This window comes from Vicia villosa, unplaced genomic scaffold (assembly GCF_029867415.1).
Source record: "Vicia villosa cultivar HV-30 ecotype Madison, WI unplaced genomic scaffold, Vvil1.0 ctg.003417F_1_1, whole genome shotgun sequence".
NCBI lineage: Eukaryota > Viridiplantae > Streptophyta > Magnoliopsida > Fabales > Fabaceae > Vicia > Vicia villosa.
Genome location: NW_026706201.1, coordinates 74,468 through 93,818, shown reverse-complemented (window position 1 = coordinate 93,818; position 19,351 = coordinate 74,468). Strand labels below are relative to the sequence as shown.

Here is a 19,351-nt window from a genome sequence, read left to right as displayed (position 1 = left end):
AAGCAATGAAAGGACAAATAGTATCAGATTTTATTGTGGACCACACATTGGTCAAAAATCCTCAACAAGATGTTGAAATAAAACCATGAAGATTATTCTTCGATGGTTCAACACACAAAGAGGGAAGTGGAGTTGGAGTCCTCATAATTTATCCTGAAGGAATTCCAACAAAACTCAAGTACAAAATCGAAGGCCCTCTATGCTCCAACAACGAAGCAGAATATGAAGCGTTGCTTGCAGGACTTGAAGCCTTGTTTGAATTGGGGGCAACTAGAGTCGAAATTAAAGGAGATTCTGAATTGGTAATAAAGCAACTGACGAAAGAATACAAATGTATAAAGGAGAACTTGATTATGTACTTCGTCATGACGAATATGCTGCTCAAAAAATTTGAATATGTGGATTTGAAGCATGTCCCCAGGATAAAGAATCAAGAAGCAAATGACTTGGCACAACTAGCTTCGGGGTATAAATTATCGAAAGAAAGGTTGGCAGAATTAATTCAAGTTAGAGGAAAAGCATTGGCAATCAGGTTATCTCCAACCGATCTAGAAAATACATAACTGGGATTTGCCAACAAGGAAGAATTCGAAGTGTTAAACATAGACATTCTAACAGATACAGATTGGAGAAGTCCGATTGTTAATTACCTGAAAGATCCTTCGACTGATACGGATAGAAAAGTGAAATACAAAGCCTTGTCATATTGTTTGATGGGGAACGAATTGTTCAAGAAAAATCCTGAGGGAATTTTGTTAAAATGTCTTGGCGAAACATAAGCTTATTTAGCACTGTCAAACGTACATAGTGGAGCTTGTGGAGCCCATCAAGCTGGGCATAAGATGAAATGGTTGTTGTTTCGTTATGGAATGTATTGGCCCACTATGCTAAAAGACTGTATAGATTTCGCCAAAGGTTGTCAAGAATGTCAGGTACATGCAAGTATCCAACATTCTCCTGCGAATGAATTAAGTTCAATCATCAAGCCATGACCCTTCAGAGGTTGGGCATTGGATCTAATTGGGGAAATTTGACCTACTTCATCTAAAGGCCAAAGATATATCTTGGTAGGAATAGATTATTTTACCAAATGGGTCGAAGCAATACCATTAGCCAACATAGACCAAGAAGCTGTGATTGAATTTATTCAAAAACAAATATTATACAGATTTGGAATCCCAGAAAGCATAACCACAGATCAAGGATCAGTATTCACTGGTCGAAAGATGCCGGAATTTGCAAAAAAAATGGGGTTCAAATTTCTCAACTCTACACCTTATTATGCTCAAGCAAATGGACAAGTTGAAGCAGCTAATAAGGTGATAATAGGCTTGATAAAGAAACATGTAGTAAAGAAGCCAAAGAATTGGCATAAAACCTTAGATCAGGCGCTCTGGGCTTGTCGAACATCACCCAAAGAAGCAACCAACATTACACCGTTTCAACTCACATTTGGGCATGATGCAGTGTTACCAGTCGAAATCTATTTGCAGTTAGTCATAATTCAGAAGCAAGAGGAGATTCCCCCAAATATATATTGGGAAATGATGATGAATGAGCTGGTAGATCTAGACGAAGAAAGGTTGGGGGTATTGGAGATGATAAGGAGACAAAAGAAAAGATTAGCGAAAGCATATAACAAAAAGGTGAAAGGTAAAACTTTTGTTATTAATGATTTAGTTTGGAAAGTTATTTTACCTATGGATCGAAAGAATTAAGCCCTAGGTAAATGGTCCCCACATTGGGAAGGCCCTTTTCGAATTTTAAAAGTATTTTCAAATAATGCTTATGAAATAGAAGAATTATCGGAGTATCCGAGGATCCTAAAAGTAAATGGGAAATACTTGAAAAAATATAAACCATTTATGCATGAAGTCAAAATTGCAGGAACGTAGTAAGTAAAGACTAATATTACGGCTAAAATGGTGAATGCTTCGCCAAAATGGCTTTATCTTAAACAGAATTGTAATATAGAACGAAAGTTGAACGCAAAATAGGAAAGCATAGAGATTTTCAAGTTAACATTGTAGATCAAAAGGAAGATGTTCATTGATTGAAAATGGTGATACAATCAAAACCCTAAGTACATCATAATAAAAACACTATTAAAATGTTATGAGAAAATCCTACAAGATATCTTCAACTATTTTGAAGATACAATTCACCTAAGTCAAGTTTCAGACCACTTTCAGCCTTGAGGGCATCGGATAGCCCTGCCATGCGCATATTTAAGACTATGCCCATATGAGAAAATATGTATGACAAGAGTCGTCCATAAGGAATACACAAAGTCTTGCCTTTGCGTGAACTCATAATTTATTCTTTCAAATAACGGAAGATAGTGAGGGGTATATTGATTTTCTTCCTGAGAAGGAGGAAATACAAGAACTGGATATCTTCTAACATTATTGTTTTTTGGTTTCCAGCCTTGGACGGAAGTTTTCCGTCAGAATTCTATGCCAAATCCTCCCTAAAAAAACATTGAATGAACTGTTATGGTTGTTAAATACCCTTTTCAAGACATCAGAGATGAGTTTATTGCCATAGTCTTCAGCAAGAACCCCATTAGCTTCATATTTTATCATTTTTGAAATGAATTTTAGGGTGAGAGTGATAGAAGACCCAAAAATATTAGAGCATATGATAAGATTACCTTCCTTATCTTGTTGAATAGATGCTTTCGCCCAAAATTCTGCAATCAAAATAGGATAAGTGGGTCCATCTAAAATGGTTAGATAATATTCTAAATTTTGAGTGGCAAACATGGAAGGAAGAACAATCCCATACTCATCGAAATCTTCAAGAGAAATGATTATTTCCTTCAGAACAGAGAGAATGGTTTCTTTATGAGAAGAAGACATGGTGATAAAAAGAAGAAACAACAAGACTTTCGTTGGAAGCTCTTAGGACTTGGTGAATGTTAAGAAATATGGAGGGTTTATATAGTGGTAACCCACAATGGAGTTGGTTACGCCATGCACCATCATTGGGCCACGTGTTGGTTGCCTGTGGGAAAATGTGAAGTCCGCCGTTTATTTGTCTTGGAAGTTGAAGCGGAATCATCCCATAACCGGCATGCGCACGTCTTAATGAGACGTTTTGGAAAAAGTGAGTCATAATTAGCTAGAAATTATGAGTTATGGGTTATTGAAACGTCTAGTCGAAACGTAATGACTGCAAGAAATGCCCATTTTGTGTGTTCGTAATATTGAGGTAATCATCATAACTAAAATGGTGAATATATATTAAAAAATTAAAATTCGCCAAAAATGGCATTTTCAATATTACATTCTAGAAAATAATTAAGTAAAAAAAAATATCCATCAGTACATAAGAACACAAAAAGAGCCAGCAGGTGGAAAATATTCTAAAGGTTATTATAACTGGTTAATGATTGAAGTAATCAGGAAGGCTGGTATTCATTTGAGAATATTGGGAAGCAAGTACAGACCAGCGTCGCTCGATCGCGGCTTATTGTCTTTTCAACTCTTTGATCTCTGGTCCCAATTTTTGGGCCGTCTCGATATGTTAAATGCCTGTTTGGACTTCTTCGTCTATCTCCTGTCGATATAGCTTTCAGATCTCATCCTGACGATCCTTTACAACCCGTACTTTCTCTTTGAGACGCTGGATCTCTTCCTCCCAGGACTTGATATTTGCCTCATAAGCTTCATACTCTTGTTGATATTTCGAATGCTCAAGCTCCATAACCTCGACTTTGACAGTTGATTCGCTAGCAGCATTCCATGAAGAAGTTTGGGCTTTCACTTTCGCACTTAACTACTGACAGACATATTGCCTTCGAAGATTATCCGATTGAAGTTGGTCAAGTAAGAAACCCAGTGATATAACTACCTGCGAAACTCCCTCAGAAACATTGAGCAAATCTACTTTCTTTAAAAGGCTCTTTAGCCCAAAACAGATGGTAGCATCCTTTTTTAGTGCTTGGACCAAGTCAGTGTCAAAAAACTTTTCCTTTATTTGGCTAAGGAGGCTTTGACCGTTAGATTCTGCAATATTTGCCCCAGAAGCTGTCGAAGAGGCTCCATCTTTGGTAGACGAACCACTATTTACACTCATCATTGCATTGAGGAAGCCTGCAGGGTTTGTAGTTTTGATATGTTCCAATTCAGCCGGAGAGAGTGATGGAGGAGTATTGGTCGAAACAGTCGCATGAACAGTGATCTTCCCAAAGGGTTGATCCTTTGTCTTTTCTAGTTCAAGTTGGCTAGAAGCTTCGTCCTTAGTTTCATTTTTACCAAGGTCAGCTTCTTCGCTTCCTACAGACTGTTCATCTTCTTCATCCATATTAGACAGCTGAGAATTACCCTCCATATCAATATCTTGATCAATGGAAGGAATTACTGGAGATGAATCGTTCGAGCGATCACCTTCGGTATGCTCAGTGGAAGGAAGATTTTTTGAAGGCTCATCACTTTCGATAAACGGAGAAAGAACTGGTGAAATTCATTGTTGAGTAGCTGCCATGAAAGTTACTTAAATTATAATCAAGGCTTATCGAAAGAGAAAGGGTAAAAGGGTCATAAGGGTGTACCTCGAGAACTTTCAAGTTGTAAAATATCAGCAGAAGGATTTACTATCTTAAGATTGGAGGTGGCAGTGCCCACGTCATCCTATAAATTCAAAAGGGCTTAATTCAAATCAAAAGTCATGATGGAAACTACAGTAAGATGGTAAAAGATTAGGTTCTTTACCTTTGGGAGAATATTTTCTGGGCTCAAATTGTGACTCTCGACGACAGGTATGACCCCAGCCATTTTTTGAGGCTGTTCATCAGAAGAGATTTTTTCACTCGAAGTCGTAGGCTTCGAAGTCCCAGACCCTTTTTCCTTAACCAAAGGGACGATGATCTTCTGTTTTTTCTTCACCACTAATTTGGTGGGAGGAGGGGATCCGTCTTCGTCATCCGATGCAATGGTGATACTTGTAGTTGAAGTTTTCCGCTTGGGGTTTGTTGGAGGTTTTGTATTCTAGAAATAATTATGTCAGAAATTCCAACAACAATAAAGCAAGGCATAAACCAGAAGTCAAAGTACTTACCACAGGTTTTTTGCCAGTCTTGTTGGAGTCTCCACTTACCTTCTTGCCTTTCGAAACTACAACAGCTTTACGAGTATTAGCAGCAGGTTCTTTGATGTTTTGTCTTCGACCAAGAGCTATAATAAAAAACAAGACAAGTCAATATAAAGACAAAAAGAAAAAGTGCCAATCGAAAAGTTCTCCAGTTCCAAACCTTCAGGTGTTGGAGTCAGAACACAAACGTGTTCGAGACCAATGTGAAGATGTCCTTTGAAAGTATCCAAGGTGTGCTTAGTCGGAACCACCCATTCAGCGTATTTTTTGGATTGTTCGCAAAGAATTTCGGGGACATTCCCACACACAAACCAGTCTAGAAAATGAGGGCTTAGAGCCACACCAAAGTCAGCACTAGGTAGTGGAGGAAATTTGGGGGGGTATAGTTTAAAATCCACTTCATAACGTTGGTCAGGACGAACATATGTGGCCAAATTCAACTTATCCAGTTTGTTAGAAAACTTTTCGCGTAAAGTAATCGCTGCCTCACGAACGGTCCGACTAAGATCACTGGGCCTATAGATAGTTTCAAAGAATTTTTGGAATGCTTGGATTTCTTTAATATGCGTCGAAATACCTTTCTGAAAGCGCTCCTGCGTAGAAGCAAAAGCCTCAGTCAGTTCATGTGAAAGACCAGCAACGTCGAAGATATGACTGTTATAATATTCGGCCCACCACTTATGAAATTCCATGGTGGAATAGAATGTGGGTTCGAAGGAGATGGGAGTGAGGGAAGTAACGCTAATATATCTGGCAGTCTTTGATTCGAAGCTTTCCTCAGTCGAATACATGGTGTGCATACATGTAATATCTTGAGTGTTGATAGTCATGAAATGGACGACAAGGATTTGATTAGAGACAGGTTATAATATTTATTTACAAATAAAAAATACAATTAAAATAGAGGTTCCAATGTTCCCTCGGGTTTTTGGTAAGCCGACATATTACATAATTTATTTACAAATAAAAAATACAATTAAAAGAGAGGTTAGAACACCGACGTGGCGCACATGGATTCAAATCATATCACTAGAATAACAATGATCAGCTATATTCAACTTGTAACGTCTCTTTTGGATTATCAAGGAGGCTTTTGAGCTATTTAAACATCTCGTTGTGTGTTTAAACATTATTTCAAAGTCTTTTCCTATTTTCAACGTCTCATTACCAACTATATGTTTCTTATTTCCTTGTTTCAAAGTCCTATTGTTTCAAAAATGGATGCAAATTTGTTGTTCGTTATCAATGAAAAGTATGTAGATTTCAATGATTTCGATTGTTTTGAACTAAGGAAAGTTGTTAACAAACAAATGTTGAATGATTACTTTCACATTATTCATGGCCCATATACACTAATCTCGTTAAAGAGTTCTGCATGAATGCATCAGTTGTGCCAGTTGGTCACGATGAAGTCATTCAGTCCTATATCAATGGCTCTCATTTCTTCGTTACTCCATCACTGATGATTGCTATGACAATCAACTGTCAAGAGATATGTAGTTATGTTGAACAATATGAACATAACAATGTCTACTCAACCCAACTTCATCGAATTTATGCCAAATAAAATAAGCTCTCTAGTCCGGCTTCTCTACTCCATATTGTAAAATTTTGGTTTCAACTTCTAGTGGCGAATCTCCGCCGAAGAGAGAAATACCTAGAAACGCTTACTTGGTATTATTGATCGGTAAAATAGCAAGTGTACTATTTTCACCGATGTAGTAATAATGGGTTTTACCCCAAGTATCGATCACGAGGATTGCGTGGGAAATACAAATTATTGTAAGAGTCAATTAAACAAAAGAGCATATGGGGGGTTTTCTTATATTGAAATAATAGAATTAAAATAAATAAGCTGAAAGTAAAGTTGAGCTTCTGTGTATAAATATAGAGTAATGCCAAGGTAGGTGTATGATTTGCCTTATAATGACTCTGTAAAAAGATCTCTTTAACAAGTTCATGAGGTGCAACTATTTGTTCTTAAGTATGTTTTCCTAAGTCCTTAGTGAAAACCTTTTGGTTTGCAATCCTATTGCCTAAGTCCTTAGAAACAAAGGTTTGTAAACCAAAGATATAAATGATCAAGAATATTCAAATAACCTTACGGTATCCCTAGTCCTAGGTGATATCTCAGATTCAATTGTCTAAAAACCTTAACAATCATAGTCCTACAAATTGTTAACCGGAGATCGATCTTTGTTTGTCCAACAAAGAACGCATAAAAACATTAGACAATTAAATTGCAAAACATGAATACTTGATTAAAGAAATACGTAGATCAAAGTCATTACAATTAAAATCAGGGACACCCCCTGGCATTGAGGGGTTTAGCCTCTCATAATATTCAAGAAACCAAAATCAAAAAGTTTAGACATTTACAAAGATTAGGAGAACTCTGATCTTCAATGGTGTCCACCGTTGAATCTCTTCGTCTTCCAAAACCTTGATAAAGCTATCTTGCCCTCTTCTGGAATTCTTTCGTACGATCAAAAAGTCTCTTCTCCTTGTCTCTCAATCCTCTTTTAATCCCTCTAGGTTTTCAGATCTCAGCCGGAATACCCAAATTGCCCCCAAAACTTTAAAATTGTAAAAACATAGAAAATCATAAATTCTGTCCGCACAGGCTGACACGGCCGTGTCACTTGACACGGGCTGACCGTGTCAGCTTCTGCCACTTTTGGGGAAAATTCTTCAGCAGGTTGGACACGGCCGTGTCACTTGACACGGTCTGACCGTGTCCGTCTCTGCCTCTTTTGGCTTTGACTTCAACATCAAAGTTGTAGCCCTTTTCGTTAGCAAAATTTTGCCACCGGAACCGCGTCATTCCGAGTTACGAAGCTCCAGTTATGATCAAAATACTACACACATGTCACGATTTTCAACTTCTTTTACACCAACACTTGTGCAATTTCCATCTGATCCAGAATTAACCTACAACCACCAAGTAGAGAGATCAAAAGCACCTAATAGACAAAGATAAATGGCACAAAAACAAAATGCACGCAATTAACTAATATTAAAGGAATCAACGAAAAACTCTTGAAAACAACCACAAAGTGTTACCAAGTATGACGATCTTATGCCGAATTTATGACGAAACTAAGTAGAAATGGTGATCGATCACAACCCCAGACTTATCTCATTGCTTGTCCTCAAGTGATGCAAGAGATCAAACCGAGCTCACCTTAAACTTTTCTTTTCCACAACATAGTCGATGTCTTTCGCAACTTTCTTCCCTTTCTTGATTAAGCTTTTGGGCTTATCGAACCTTGTTTCCCATCACACTTCACAACAGAGTGTATTTCACCTGCAAACTTTTCACACTTCTCACATTGTCTCTCGGGGTTAGAGTGTTTTTCACTCAACATCACGATATGCAATATCAACCATTGACTTTGCATACATCCTACTTTCACTACACAAAAAGAATTCATACACTTTTGAGGACTTTTTAGGTTGTAACGGGGCTGAGGTGGAAGGACGGATAAACAATGAATTGATATGCAACTGGTTTGTGAACTAGCACTTATGTTATTCTTCTTGTCTTTGTGTTCGGTTTTGTGTGAGGGGGTTTCTTCTTAGACTCTCCTTTTTACCTAATTACTGGGTAATCAACATCGTTCGAGTCTTTCAAATCTTTTTAGGCAAGTGTTTCAAAGTATTTTTTTTCTTTTTTTTTCTTGTGCTTTACACACTTTTCTTTTCTCTTTTTTTTTTCATATCACACTTGCCCTTTATTTTCTTAAGCACCACCCCAAACTTACAATTTCACACAAATTCAAAAGAAACAATAACTACACAAGTGCCAAACAGAAATGATAGAATTATGGTTAAGGATGACATGTGTGGGTTGAAACAAACAAGGGGGAATGGCTCAACAGGTTTAACGAGGGATAAACATAAATAAATGAAGGACGGAAAGGCTCTGGGGAGAACAAACAAGTGCCTCAGTGTGTGATTTCATATTTGTACTGTGTCGGTAGAACAAACGCAAAATTAGAGAGATAAAATCATACATGATTTTACTCTCATGATGATCTTTACATGTGTTTGGCTTTTTATGTTCCTCACCATGTAGGCTAAGTTTGCAGCTTCAACACACCCTTTATGTCATGTGACTTTCTTTTCCGGCTCGATTTCACCACTTACCTTCTCAGTCCAGTTCTTCAAGTTGCGTCCGACACTTTCGGCTATGTCCACTTCCAAAGTACCTCGAGAGATTAAGTTCAGGTTGCACCTTTCATCCACTAACTACCATTCATCATTCATTCAGCATCCATCACTCAATCTATAACACAATGTCAACACAACACACAAACAAAAACAAAAAATGGAAATCAACTAAAAGCAACTGAAAAGAACCCCTCCCACACTTGAACTAAACATTATCCTCAATGTTTTAGAACCAGCCTCGGAGAGATTGCTTACAGAGGTATTGCATTCCAACGATCACTTCCTAGCTTCCACTAGAGATGCTCTCTTTTATTTCCTGAAAATAAGACAAACAACCAGAAATATTAATTATTAAAACCGTGGGTTGCCTCCCACGAAGCGCTTCGTTTAACGTCGCATGGCTCGACGGTCCATTACCATTTTTTTATGGAGGGTATTTCCTTTTCCAAACCTTGTTGCTTGCCACTTCCGCAACCGCGAACTCATGAAGATGAAAAGCCTGGATAACTTTTCTCTTCAATTTGCTTCCCACATTTTTCTCGATTTCCTTAGCTTTCTTAGGACTTTTGACAACTACATAAGTTGGTTCCAACAAAGAGTCTATGCTTGAAACTTTTTCTTGGAGATTTTTAAGATTTTTGTCTTCTTGTTCACCTTCCGTCATACCAGTTGAAGTTTTCTCATTCACATCTGACCTATGTTTCCTGACTCCTAACATCTTCAAGGTTACTTCTTCATCAAATGATTTCAGCGTTAGCGTCCCTTTTTCAATTTCAAAATTACAGCGGCCTGTCGACAAAAAGGGTATCTCAAGAAGGATGGGAGTTTCTTCATCTTCCGGAATGTCCTTGATGTGGAAGTCCACAGGGAATACAAACTTATCAACTTCCACTAGTACATCTTCAGCTACCCCATAGGATTTCTTAACGGTGTGATCGGCGAACCTTAACTGTGTCTTACTTTCATTAATCTTTTCTAATTCAAGCTTTTTGAAAATGGACAAAGGCATTAAACTCACACTAGACCCAGAATCGAGGAGTGCCTTTTTAAATGCTATATTTTTGATAGTGCATGGTATCGCCACTGCCCCAGGGTCTTTCCTCTTTATTGGGATTTTTCTTGCTGACGAGACTATGCCACACTTCTCAGTTGCAATTTTTGGTTCTCCTCCTAGTGATCTCTTTATCGCCAACACCTCCTTCATAAATTTCTTATACAAAGGCATGTGCTCAAGTGCTTCAAAGAAAGGTAGATTCACCTCTAACTTTTTGAACAAGGCGGTAAACTTCCTAAAGTCTTTCTCTTTCGAATCCTTCTTTGTCACTCTGGAAGGGAAAGGTAGTTTGATCACCGGTTCCGCATCTTTCTTATTTTTTTTCTTCGAATGGTTTAACCGGTGGTATCACAACTTCTGGCTCTTTCTGTTTTTCTCTTATTTCCAAATCCACCTCTATCACCATGGGGTCATCGATTTCCTCTTTTTCTTTTTGCGATTCTAACACTTTCTTACTCCTTGTGGTAACAACATTAATCTTCTCTTGGTCTTTCGGATTTTTCACAGTTGAGCTCGGAAGGGTACCTTGTGCTTGTAGAGTGAGATGATGTGCTATTTGACCCGCTTGAACTTCCAGATTTTTTATTGAAGCTGTGGTGTTCCTGAGGTTGGTTCTTGTCTCTTCTTGAAACTGAGAGCATTGTCCAGCAAATCTCTCGATAGCTACTTCCCATTCCGCCTTCTGAGGGCCTTGTTGTTGTAATTGTTGTTGACCTTGAGTTTGATATTGGTTTGGTCCTTGCTTTTGGAAGTTTCCTTGTTGGTCCTTCCATGCGAAATTAGGATGATTTTTCCAACCTGGATTATATGTATTGGCGTATGGATTATTTTGCCTCAACATATGAATCTGTTCAACCTGTTCTTGCGTTGCCACACAATGCATAGCAAAATGCGGTCCACCACATATTTCACACAAAACTGAGGTGACTGGCTCAACCTGTGCTACTTTCTGTTCACCAATATTCAACTTCTTTAATCTTCTTTCTACTTCAGCCGCAATATGTTCCTCCATTTTAACCACTTGATTTGCGAGCTTTAAATCAATTTTACCTTCTGGTTGGCTTATTGCACGATCATATAACTCAATGTGCTCGTTAGCGGCAATAGCTTCTATGATCCTCTTGATACCAGTGGCTGTTGAAAAATTAGTTGAGCCACCGGTAGCAGTGTCTATAAGCTGTTTTGTCTTGACTCGCAGACCATTAACAAAAGTTTGCATTTGCTCGGTTAGATCCATGTTATGAGTGGGACATGCAACCAAACACCTCTTAAACCTCTTATATGCATCTCCAAGTGATTCCCCTTCTTTCTGTTTGAAATTGACAATGTCATATCTTTTTCGAATGAAAACTGAAGCAGGGAAATACTCATTAAGGAAAGCATTTTCCATCTCTTGCCATGTCGTGATACTCCCAGTTGGAAGTGAGTAAAACCACTCTTCCGCATCCTCAGATAAAGTGAATGGAAACATCACAAGTCTCTTGGCTTCTTCAGAATGGCCTTCTATCTTCAATGATGTTGTGGTGGTGAGGAATCTCTATAGATGCTTATTCGCATCTTCGTTGATTCTTCCTGAAAAGGGCTTGCTCTCCAACTGGCGGATAATAGAAGGATGTAATTGGAAGTGTGCCACATTGACCAGTTGATTTACTATTGTCATTTGGCTAAGAGGTGCATTAGCTCTTCCATAATCACCTAAAAGTCTTTCCACGGGAGGCGGATCAGCTGCCATAGTTTCAAATTCTGAATCTGACTGCTCGGATGGGCTGGATAGTGTTTCTTCGTTTTCCGAGTCTGAAATTATGGTTGATTCTTCTTTTGATGCCAGTCTTTTTTGCTTAGCTTCTCGAAGTCGTGCTCGCAATGATCTTTCTGGCAAGTGTACTATTTTCACCGATGTAGTAATAATGGGTTTTACCCCAAGTATCGATCACGAGGATTGCGTGGGAAATACAAATTATTGTAAGAGTCAATTAAACAAAAGAGCATATGGGGGGGGTTTTCTTATATTGAAATAATAGAATTAAAATAAATAAGCTGAAAGTAAAGTTGAGCTTCTGTGTATAAATATAGAGTAATGCCAAGGTAGGTGTATGATTTGCCTTATAATGACTCTGTAAAAAGATCTCTTTAACAAGTTCATGAGGTGCAACTATTTGTTCTTAAGGATGTTTTCCTAAGTCCTTAGTTGTAGCGGGGAAATTCTGATATCGAAGCCATGGGATTGACTCGAGTCAATATTCCGTTTGAAATCGCCACCGCGCTTTATTTTTTCAAAGGAAAAGGGAAAAGAACGTAAAACCCAAAGTTTTGTTTTTAAAACAAGAAAGAGATCTCAGGTACGGGTGTTGATTATATGAGGGGAAGGTTTAAAGCACCCCTCATATCTGTGGTACTCCACAGGAACCTTTTTGAAAATCTGTGTGTGTGTGTGCTAAAAAAGGGTTTGTTTTATTTTTAAAATAAGCTCGGCAAAGCGTTAAGCCTTGGGCCTACATACCTCCTCGGTGCAATGGAGAAGTCAGAGCTAATGTAGTTCCGCTTTTTGGGAAAACATTTTAAAAAACGAATAAACACTTTATCGTCGTTGGAGAGAAATACTCATCCATTGATCTTGAGCATGAGAACAAACGAGTTCTTTGCATCGCTAATGAAAGAAGGGCTCCAACTCGGATAAAATCGACGAGTATGCCACTAACTCTCTCACGCGGAAAAGATCTCATTATATCAATCAATTTCAAAATCGTGGGGTATAACCACTCGTTTCGACGATTAACGGTGTCTAAACTTTTGAATAAAAGCCACTAAGGGCAAAAGATATTTTTTGAGAAAAGGTTTTGAAAAAGGTTTGCAAACATAAGAATATTTTGAAAAAGGGAGAAGATTTTGAAAATTTAAGAATGGGAGGAGATGAAGAGGCTATCCTATTGCGTAAAATAAAAGCTAAGGAAAGAAACGGTCTAACCGAAATAAGAAGCCAACACTTGACATTAAGAGTCAAGGTAGATTTCCCTTCCTTTGGAATATCAATACTAAACCAACATTATCACTTGGGGATCCGGATGAACTTATTGTCTTAGCGCCACTTTTCATTAAGCACATTAAGATTCTGACGAAAATCGGGCAGAGTAACGGCTGTTTTCGGGTAAAATCCTTATCTCAATGCCTTGGAATTAACCATCAAGGGCTTTCAAGGAAATACCTGCACATACAAACAGACAACAATCCAATGCCAGACAGACAGAATAACAGCAGAGTAATAACAGAATAAGAGTCCAGAGGCACTAAGTCCACAAGTCCAAATCTCCAAAATGCTAGGGATAGTAACCAATAGTCCAAAGAGAGCCTTATGTGTTTTTTAGATTTTGGTTGTTTATTAGTGTTTTTGCATAAAAGTAAAGTATGGTCCAAGTGGACAAAAGGAAAATAGCGGAAGCATAAACATATGTCCAAGTGGAGAAAGAGAAAATAGCGGAATTATAAACGTCCAAATGGACAAAGAGAAAATGGCGGAATGTAAATATGATGAAATGATAAAATAAAGCGATAAAGCGAGAAATATAAAGAGCGGTATAATAAATGGCAGAAATTAAAATTAGTTGTTAGATGTTAAAGATAACCATCTTGAAACTTGTCAAGTATGTTATCAAAGTTAGTAATGAAGATCGATGGTGAGTGAATGATGTACTCGGATTTAAATTCAATGGAGGTTTATCAGAAGCTTGATAAAAATCATAGCGACTACACGACAAATACCTCCACAAGTCTTAAATCACCGCATACAATTCTCTTCCATATTTGATCTTTTATCGAGTCGGGACAAATGTAGGAGAACTCTCCATGTATCAAGATCATCAATCAAAAGAAATAAGAAGGAGAAGAAGAAATGATCTAGCCTTTATCAAGAATCCATAGAATTCTCAAGATATCAAGACTTTCATCGATCAAGAGAAAAAAAGATGAAAAAAAGATAAGAATGAAAACAAATTGATCTAGTCTTCATCAAGAATCCATAGAATTCTCAAGATATTAAGACTTTCATCGATCAAAAGGAAATAAGATGAAAAGATAAGAATGAAAACAAATTGATCTAGTCTTCATCAAGAATCCATAGAATTCTCAAGATATTAAGACTTTCATCGATCAAAAGAAAAAATAAGATGAAAATAAGAATGAAAACACAAAAGATAATCAACTCACACTATCATTAATATCATTCATCCATTTTGGTGGATTAGGTCATTTCAAACCTATCAACACCCTAGATCCAATGATATTAATGAAGTGTAGGAAGAAGGAAGCCAAAACAAACACAAAAAAGGCAAAAAAACCACATTCTGCCTGCTGGAAATCGATTTCATGCAGGGGGAAATCGATTTCCATAGTGCAGTTTTCAAAAGAAATAAGTTACGTTCAGCAGGAAATCGATTTCAGCCTTAAGGAAATCGATTTCCTCAGTGTAAATTTCAGCAAAAACAGCATTTAAAGGCATGAAACTTGATTTGAACAAATATACAAACACCTTATGATCACACATCAACTTGAGCACGAATTTTCCATCAAATCACCAACAAATAGCACCAATATAGCATCAAAGATGCATTGAACACAAACAACAAAGAATCACATTGTGATATACAAAAAGGATGAAGAAAATTACCAAATCTTGAACAAAACTTAGATCTACTTCAAGAATCACCAACACAAATCTTGATCTCTCAACAATTGAAGAAAAAAGAGTGAAATAGATGGTGGTTTAGCTCAAAGTTTGTGAGGTTCAAGATGTGACTCACAAACTTTATGAAAGAACAAAGAGCTTTGGTGAATTTGGTAGGGATGAGGAGAGAAATTGCAAGGGGTTTTTTTGGCTCTCAAAGCTTGAGAAATGAGAGAGTAGTGGGCTCTATTTATAGGATGAGAGCAAGAGTAGTGGTAGTTTGGTCTTTTTGCATTTGGTAATTAGCTTGTGTTTAATTGGTGATTAAAGTGGCATTTAAATGGTAAAAAGTGGTAAAATGAGGTTAAAATGGAATCAATGAAGGGAATTATTTTGATGAGGTGGGAAATTGGTAAAATGACAAAAATGGTCAAAGAAAATAGGTGCCAAAATCAAATCAAGCTTCCCTCTCTATTTTTTTTTGAATTTCGCCTTAAGGAAATCGATTTCCCCAGGAGTGAAATCGATTTCACTCTGTTCCAGAAGAGAATTTGGCGCAAAATACACTAGGGAAATCGATTTACCCAGGAGGGAAATCGATTTCACGCTGTCCAGAATGTGATTTTGTTGAAGATTGCTGCAGGGAAATCGATTTACCCAGTAGGGAAATCGATTTCATCAGTCAAAAACTTGAAAAATGCCTTGTTTATTGCATGTCTTGGCTTGGTACCTACAAAACAAAAGCCTACAAAGAAACAAAGCAATGTTTTTGGTATTTGGGTTAGTATAACATGTATACAAGATAAACAATCATTGGTGCTTGATGGTCCCTCTTATTGACGAGGTGAGTGCAACACCATAAACAAAACTTCCAAGTGAAGCTCTTGATTAGTGATTGGGATATGAATGATATAGGATCTTAGGGTCAAAAATTGGGGTATGACAGATGCTCCTATTTAAGTTTCTTCGATTTGGAGATACGATGATTGGAAATCTTCGTTTTGACAAAATCGAAGAGACTTAAATATATAAAACACAATTTTTGATCCTAAGATGCAATGCAATGTTTAATGAATGCATATGATGATAATAAAGCATGACAACACTGGGGAGTAAAAGGTACTCCACTGGGGAAAATAAATGTCTTGCTGGCAAATCTCCGCTGGGGAAGGCAAGACTTTGTTGGAGAGATGAAACTTCGGTAGGGAAAGGAATTTCTCTGGGGAAAACACTTCGCGTCAGAGAGGTTATAAAATCCTCTTTCACTGGGGATGAGGAAAGGGGAACATCCTCTTTCACTGGGGATGAGAAAGTATGCATCCTGAATCAGAATGCCAATCTTCCGTTATAAGAAATCATACCACCGTACCACTGATGATATGAAAGGGATAAATCATCGACGTACCACTGACGATGAAAGAGATGTACCGCCGTACCACTGACGATAACACATACCAACGTTCCACTGAAGGCATGAAGAAGATATACCACCGTACCACTGATAATATAAAAAGAGATAAATCATCGACGTACCACTGACGATGAAAGAGATGTACCGCCGTACCACTGATGATAACACATACCAACGTTCCACTGAAGGCATGAAGAGGTATACCACCGTACCACTGATGATATAAAAAGGGATAAATCATCGACGTACCACTGACGATGAAAGAGATGTACCGCCGTACCATTGACGATAACACATACCAACGTTCCACTGAAGGCATGAAGAGGTATACCACCGTACCACTGATGATATAAAAGGGATATGATTCATCGACGTACCACTGACGATGAAAGAGATGTACCGCCGTACCACCGACGATAACACATACCAACGTTCCACTGAAGGCATGAAGAGCTGCCCCTTTGTACCAATGATGGTGAAGAGCAATCAATAATACTTTTTCAATGATTTGAGGATGCATACATAAATGCCTAGTCTCAATATTCATCATCCAGTGACAAAAAATTCCATCCATGACCAAAATGGAAAGGAGCTGCCAAAAAGACTGGACCATGTGAGGGAGAAACTCATTGGTCTTCTGTTCGTAGTCATCTGAACAGAAAAACTGAAACATATTATCCACCTAGAAACAAATTCAGTGGGGATTTTCAAGGAAAGTGAGTTTTTTCTGCTTAAGACACTCTAAATGAAAGAGCAATTTGTTTGACAGTAAACCTCATGATAGCAAATGTGAAATGTATGACTGTTTTTGATGTATGTTAATGATGCATATGCTGCCAAAACTTAGCACAAGAATTAACTCAAGAGATAGGTAGAGAATATAATCAAGCATGTCTCAAGCTGAACATCAGAGCAAAAACTGCTATAACGATCTTTTGATGGCCTTAGAATAAATGTTGCCCAACACTGAGGGAATATCAGAGCTAAGAGAACACAGTAGTTGAGTTCTACACCATATTTGAACCAGGCCAAAGGTGCATTGAGTGGAACACATTCTTCTTCTTTTGCATTATGAATACATCAACATATCCATTCCTTGTAATGCACTCATGAATCAAAGTAAAACTTCTTTTATAATTTTCAAAAGGATTTTGTTGAAATCAATTTTCTCTTTGTTTCAAAAATTACTATCAACAATAAATGGCATTTTGAGAGATATGGAAGAAATGAGATTGCCAATAAAGGGTAAAGGCTCAAACTTTTTTAATAGAATGGTAGTCTGCAAAAGACAAGACCCCATGGATTATTACAAAATTTGGAAAGTGGTAATTTTGTGGAAAAGGTACATTGAAATGTAATGACCCCATCCTCTCTCTCAACTTGGAATTCCTGAGCAAAGGCTTCCGTTGAAATGTGTTGAACTTCTTCATGATAAACAGATGTCTGCTGATGATCAAGTCTTGTCTGATGTAGTTACTTGCCATGAATCCCTAACTTTTGCCTGGACCGCCCTTTCGGGTTTTCAGTCCACCGGGTATTTTATTCTGTTTATGTCTCTAATTTTTGCCTGGACCGCCCTTTCGGGTTTTCAATCCACCGAGACGCTCTTTTTTGCCTAAGCCGCCCTTTCGGGTTTTCAACTTAGCGAGCTGTTCTTTTATTATTTTTAGGCAAAGTATTTCTTGACTACATCAGCATTCACGGGACGGGGAAGCTTCTCTCCATCCATAGTTGCAAGAATTAATGCACCGCCAGAGAAGGCTTTCTTAACAACATATGGTCCTTCAAAATTAGGAGTCCATTTGCCCCTTGAATCGGAGGTAAAAGACAAGATTCTTTTGAGCACGAGGCCGCCTTCTCTGAATACACGAGGTCGAACCTTCTTATCGAACGCTTTCTTCATTCTTTTCTGGTACAACTGACCATGGCATAAAGCCGTCATCCTCTTTTCTTCTATCAAATTCAATTGATCAAACCTGCTTTGACACCACTCAGCCTCAGATAACTTGGTTTCCATTAATACTCTCAATGATGGAATCTCAACCTCAATAGGGAGCACTGCTTCCATACCATAAACCAAAGAAAAGGGAGTTGCCCCTGTTGAAGTACGAACAGATGTACGGTACCCATGCAAAGCAAATGGGAGCATCTCATGCCAGTCCTTGTACGTAACAACCATCTTTTGCACAATCTTCTTAATATTCTTATTTGCTGCTTCAACAGCTCCATTCATCTTTGGCCTATAAGGCGAAGAGTTGTGATGTTCAATCTTGAAGCTTTCACACAGTTCTCTCATCATGCTGTTATTCAGGTTCGAGCCATTATCAGTGATGATCTTGCTTGGTACACCATATCTGCAAATGATGTTGTTCTTGATAAATCTAACCACAACTTGCTTTGTCACATTAGCATATGAAGAAGCTTCTACCCACTTGGTAAAGTAATCGATTGCTACCAGGATGAATCGATGTCCGTTCGAAGCCTTGGGTTCAATCATGCCAATCATATCAATACCCCACATAGAGAAAGGCCATGGGGAAGAAATAACATTGAGAAGTGTCGGAGGCACATGAATCTTGTCAGCATACACCTGACACTTGTGACACTTCTTTACAAATTTGTAGCAATCAGATTCCATTGTCAGCCAATAGTAACCTGCTCTAAGCATCTTTTTAGCCATCGAATGTCCATTGGAATGGGTACCAAAAGAACCTTCATGGATTTCATGCATCAACATGTCTGCTTCGTGTCTATCCACGCATTTGAGCAAAACCATGTCATAATTCCTTTTATACAAAACATCAGCATTGATGAAGAAACTGCCAGCCAATCTCCTCAAATTTTTCTTATCTTTATTTGATGCCCCAAGTGGGTACTCTTGGGTCTGAAGGAAGTGCTTAATTTCGAAATACCAAGGCTTTTCATCTGTTGCTTCCTCAACTGCAAATACATGAGCAGGTCT

At 38.0% G+C, this 19,351-nt stretch overlaps 1 protein-coding gene across 1 annotated transcript; it reads left to right on the top strand.

The window, feature by feature from the left end:
- The first annotated feature begins 1,247 nt into the window (after positions 1 to 1,247).
- Positions 1,248 to 2,485, top strand: LOC131640951 (uncharacterized). The gene is made up of 2 exons (XM_058911301.1): positions 1,248 to 1,653; positions 2,427 to 2,485. Exons 1-2 carry the CDS (start codon positions 1,248 to 1,250, stop codon positions 2,483 to 2,485), a joined length of 465 nt encoding a protein of 154 aa, XP_058767284.1.
- Positions 2,486 to 19,351: the final 16,866 nt, after the last annotated feature.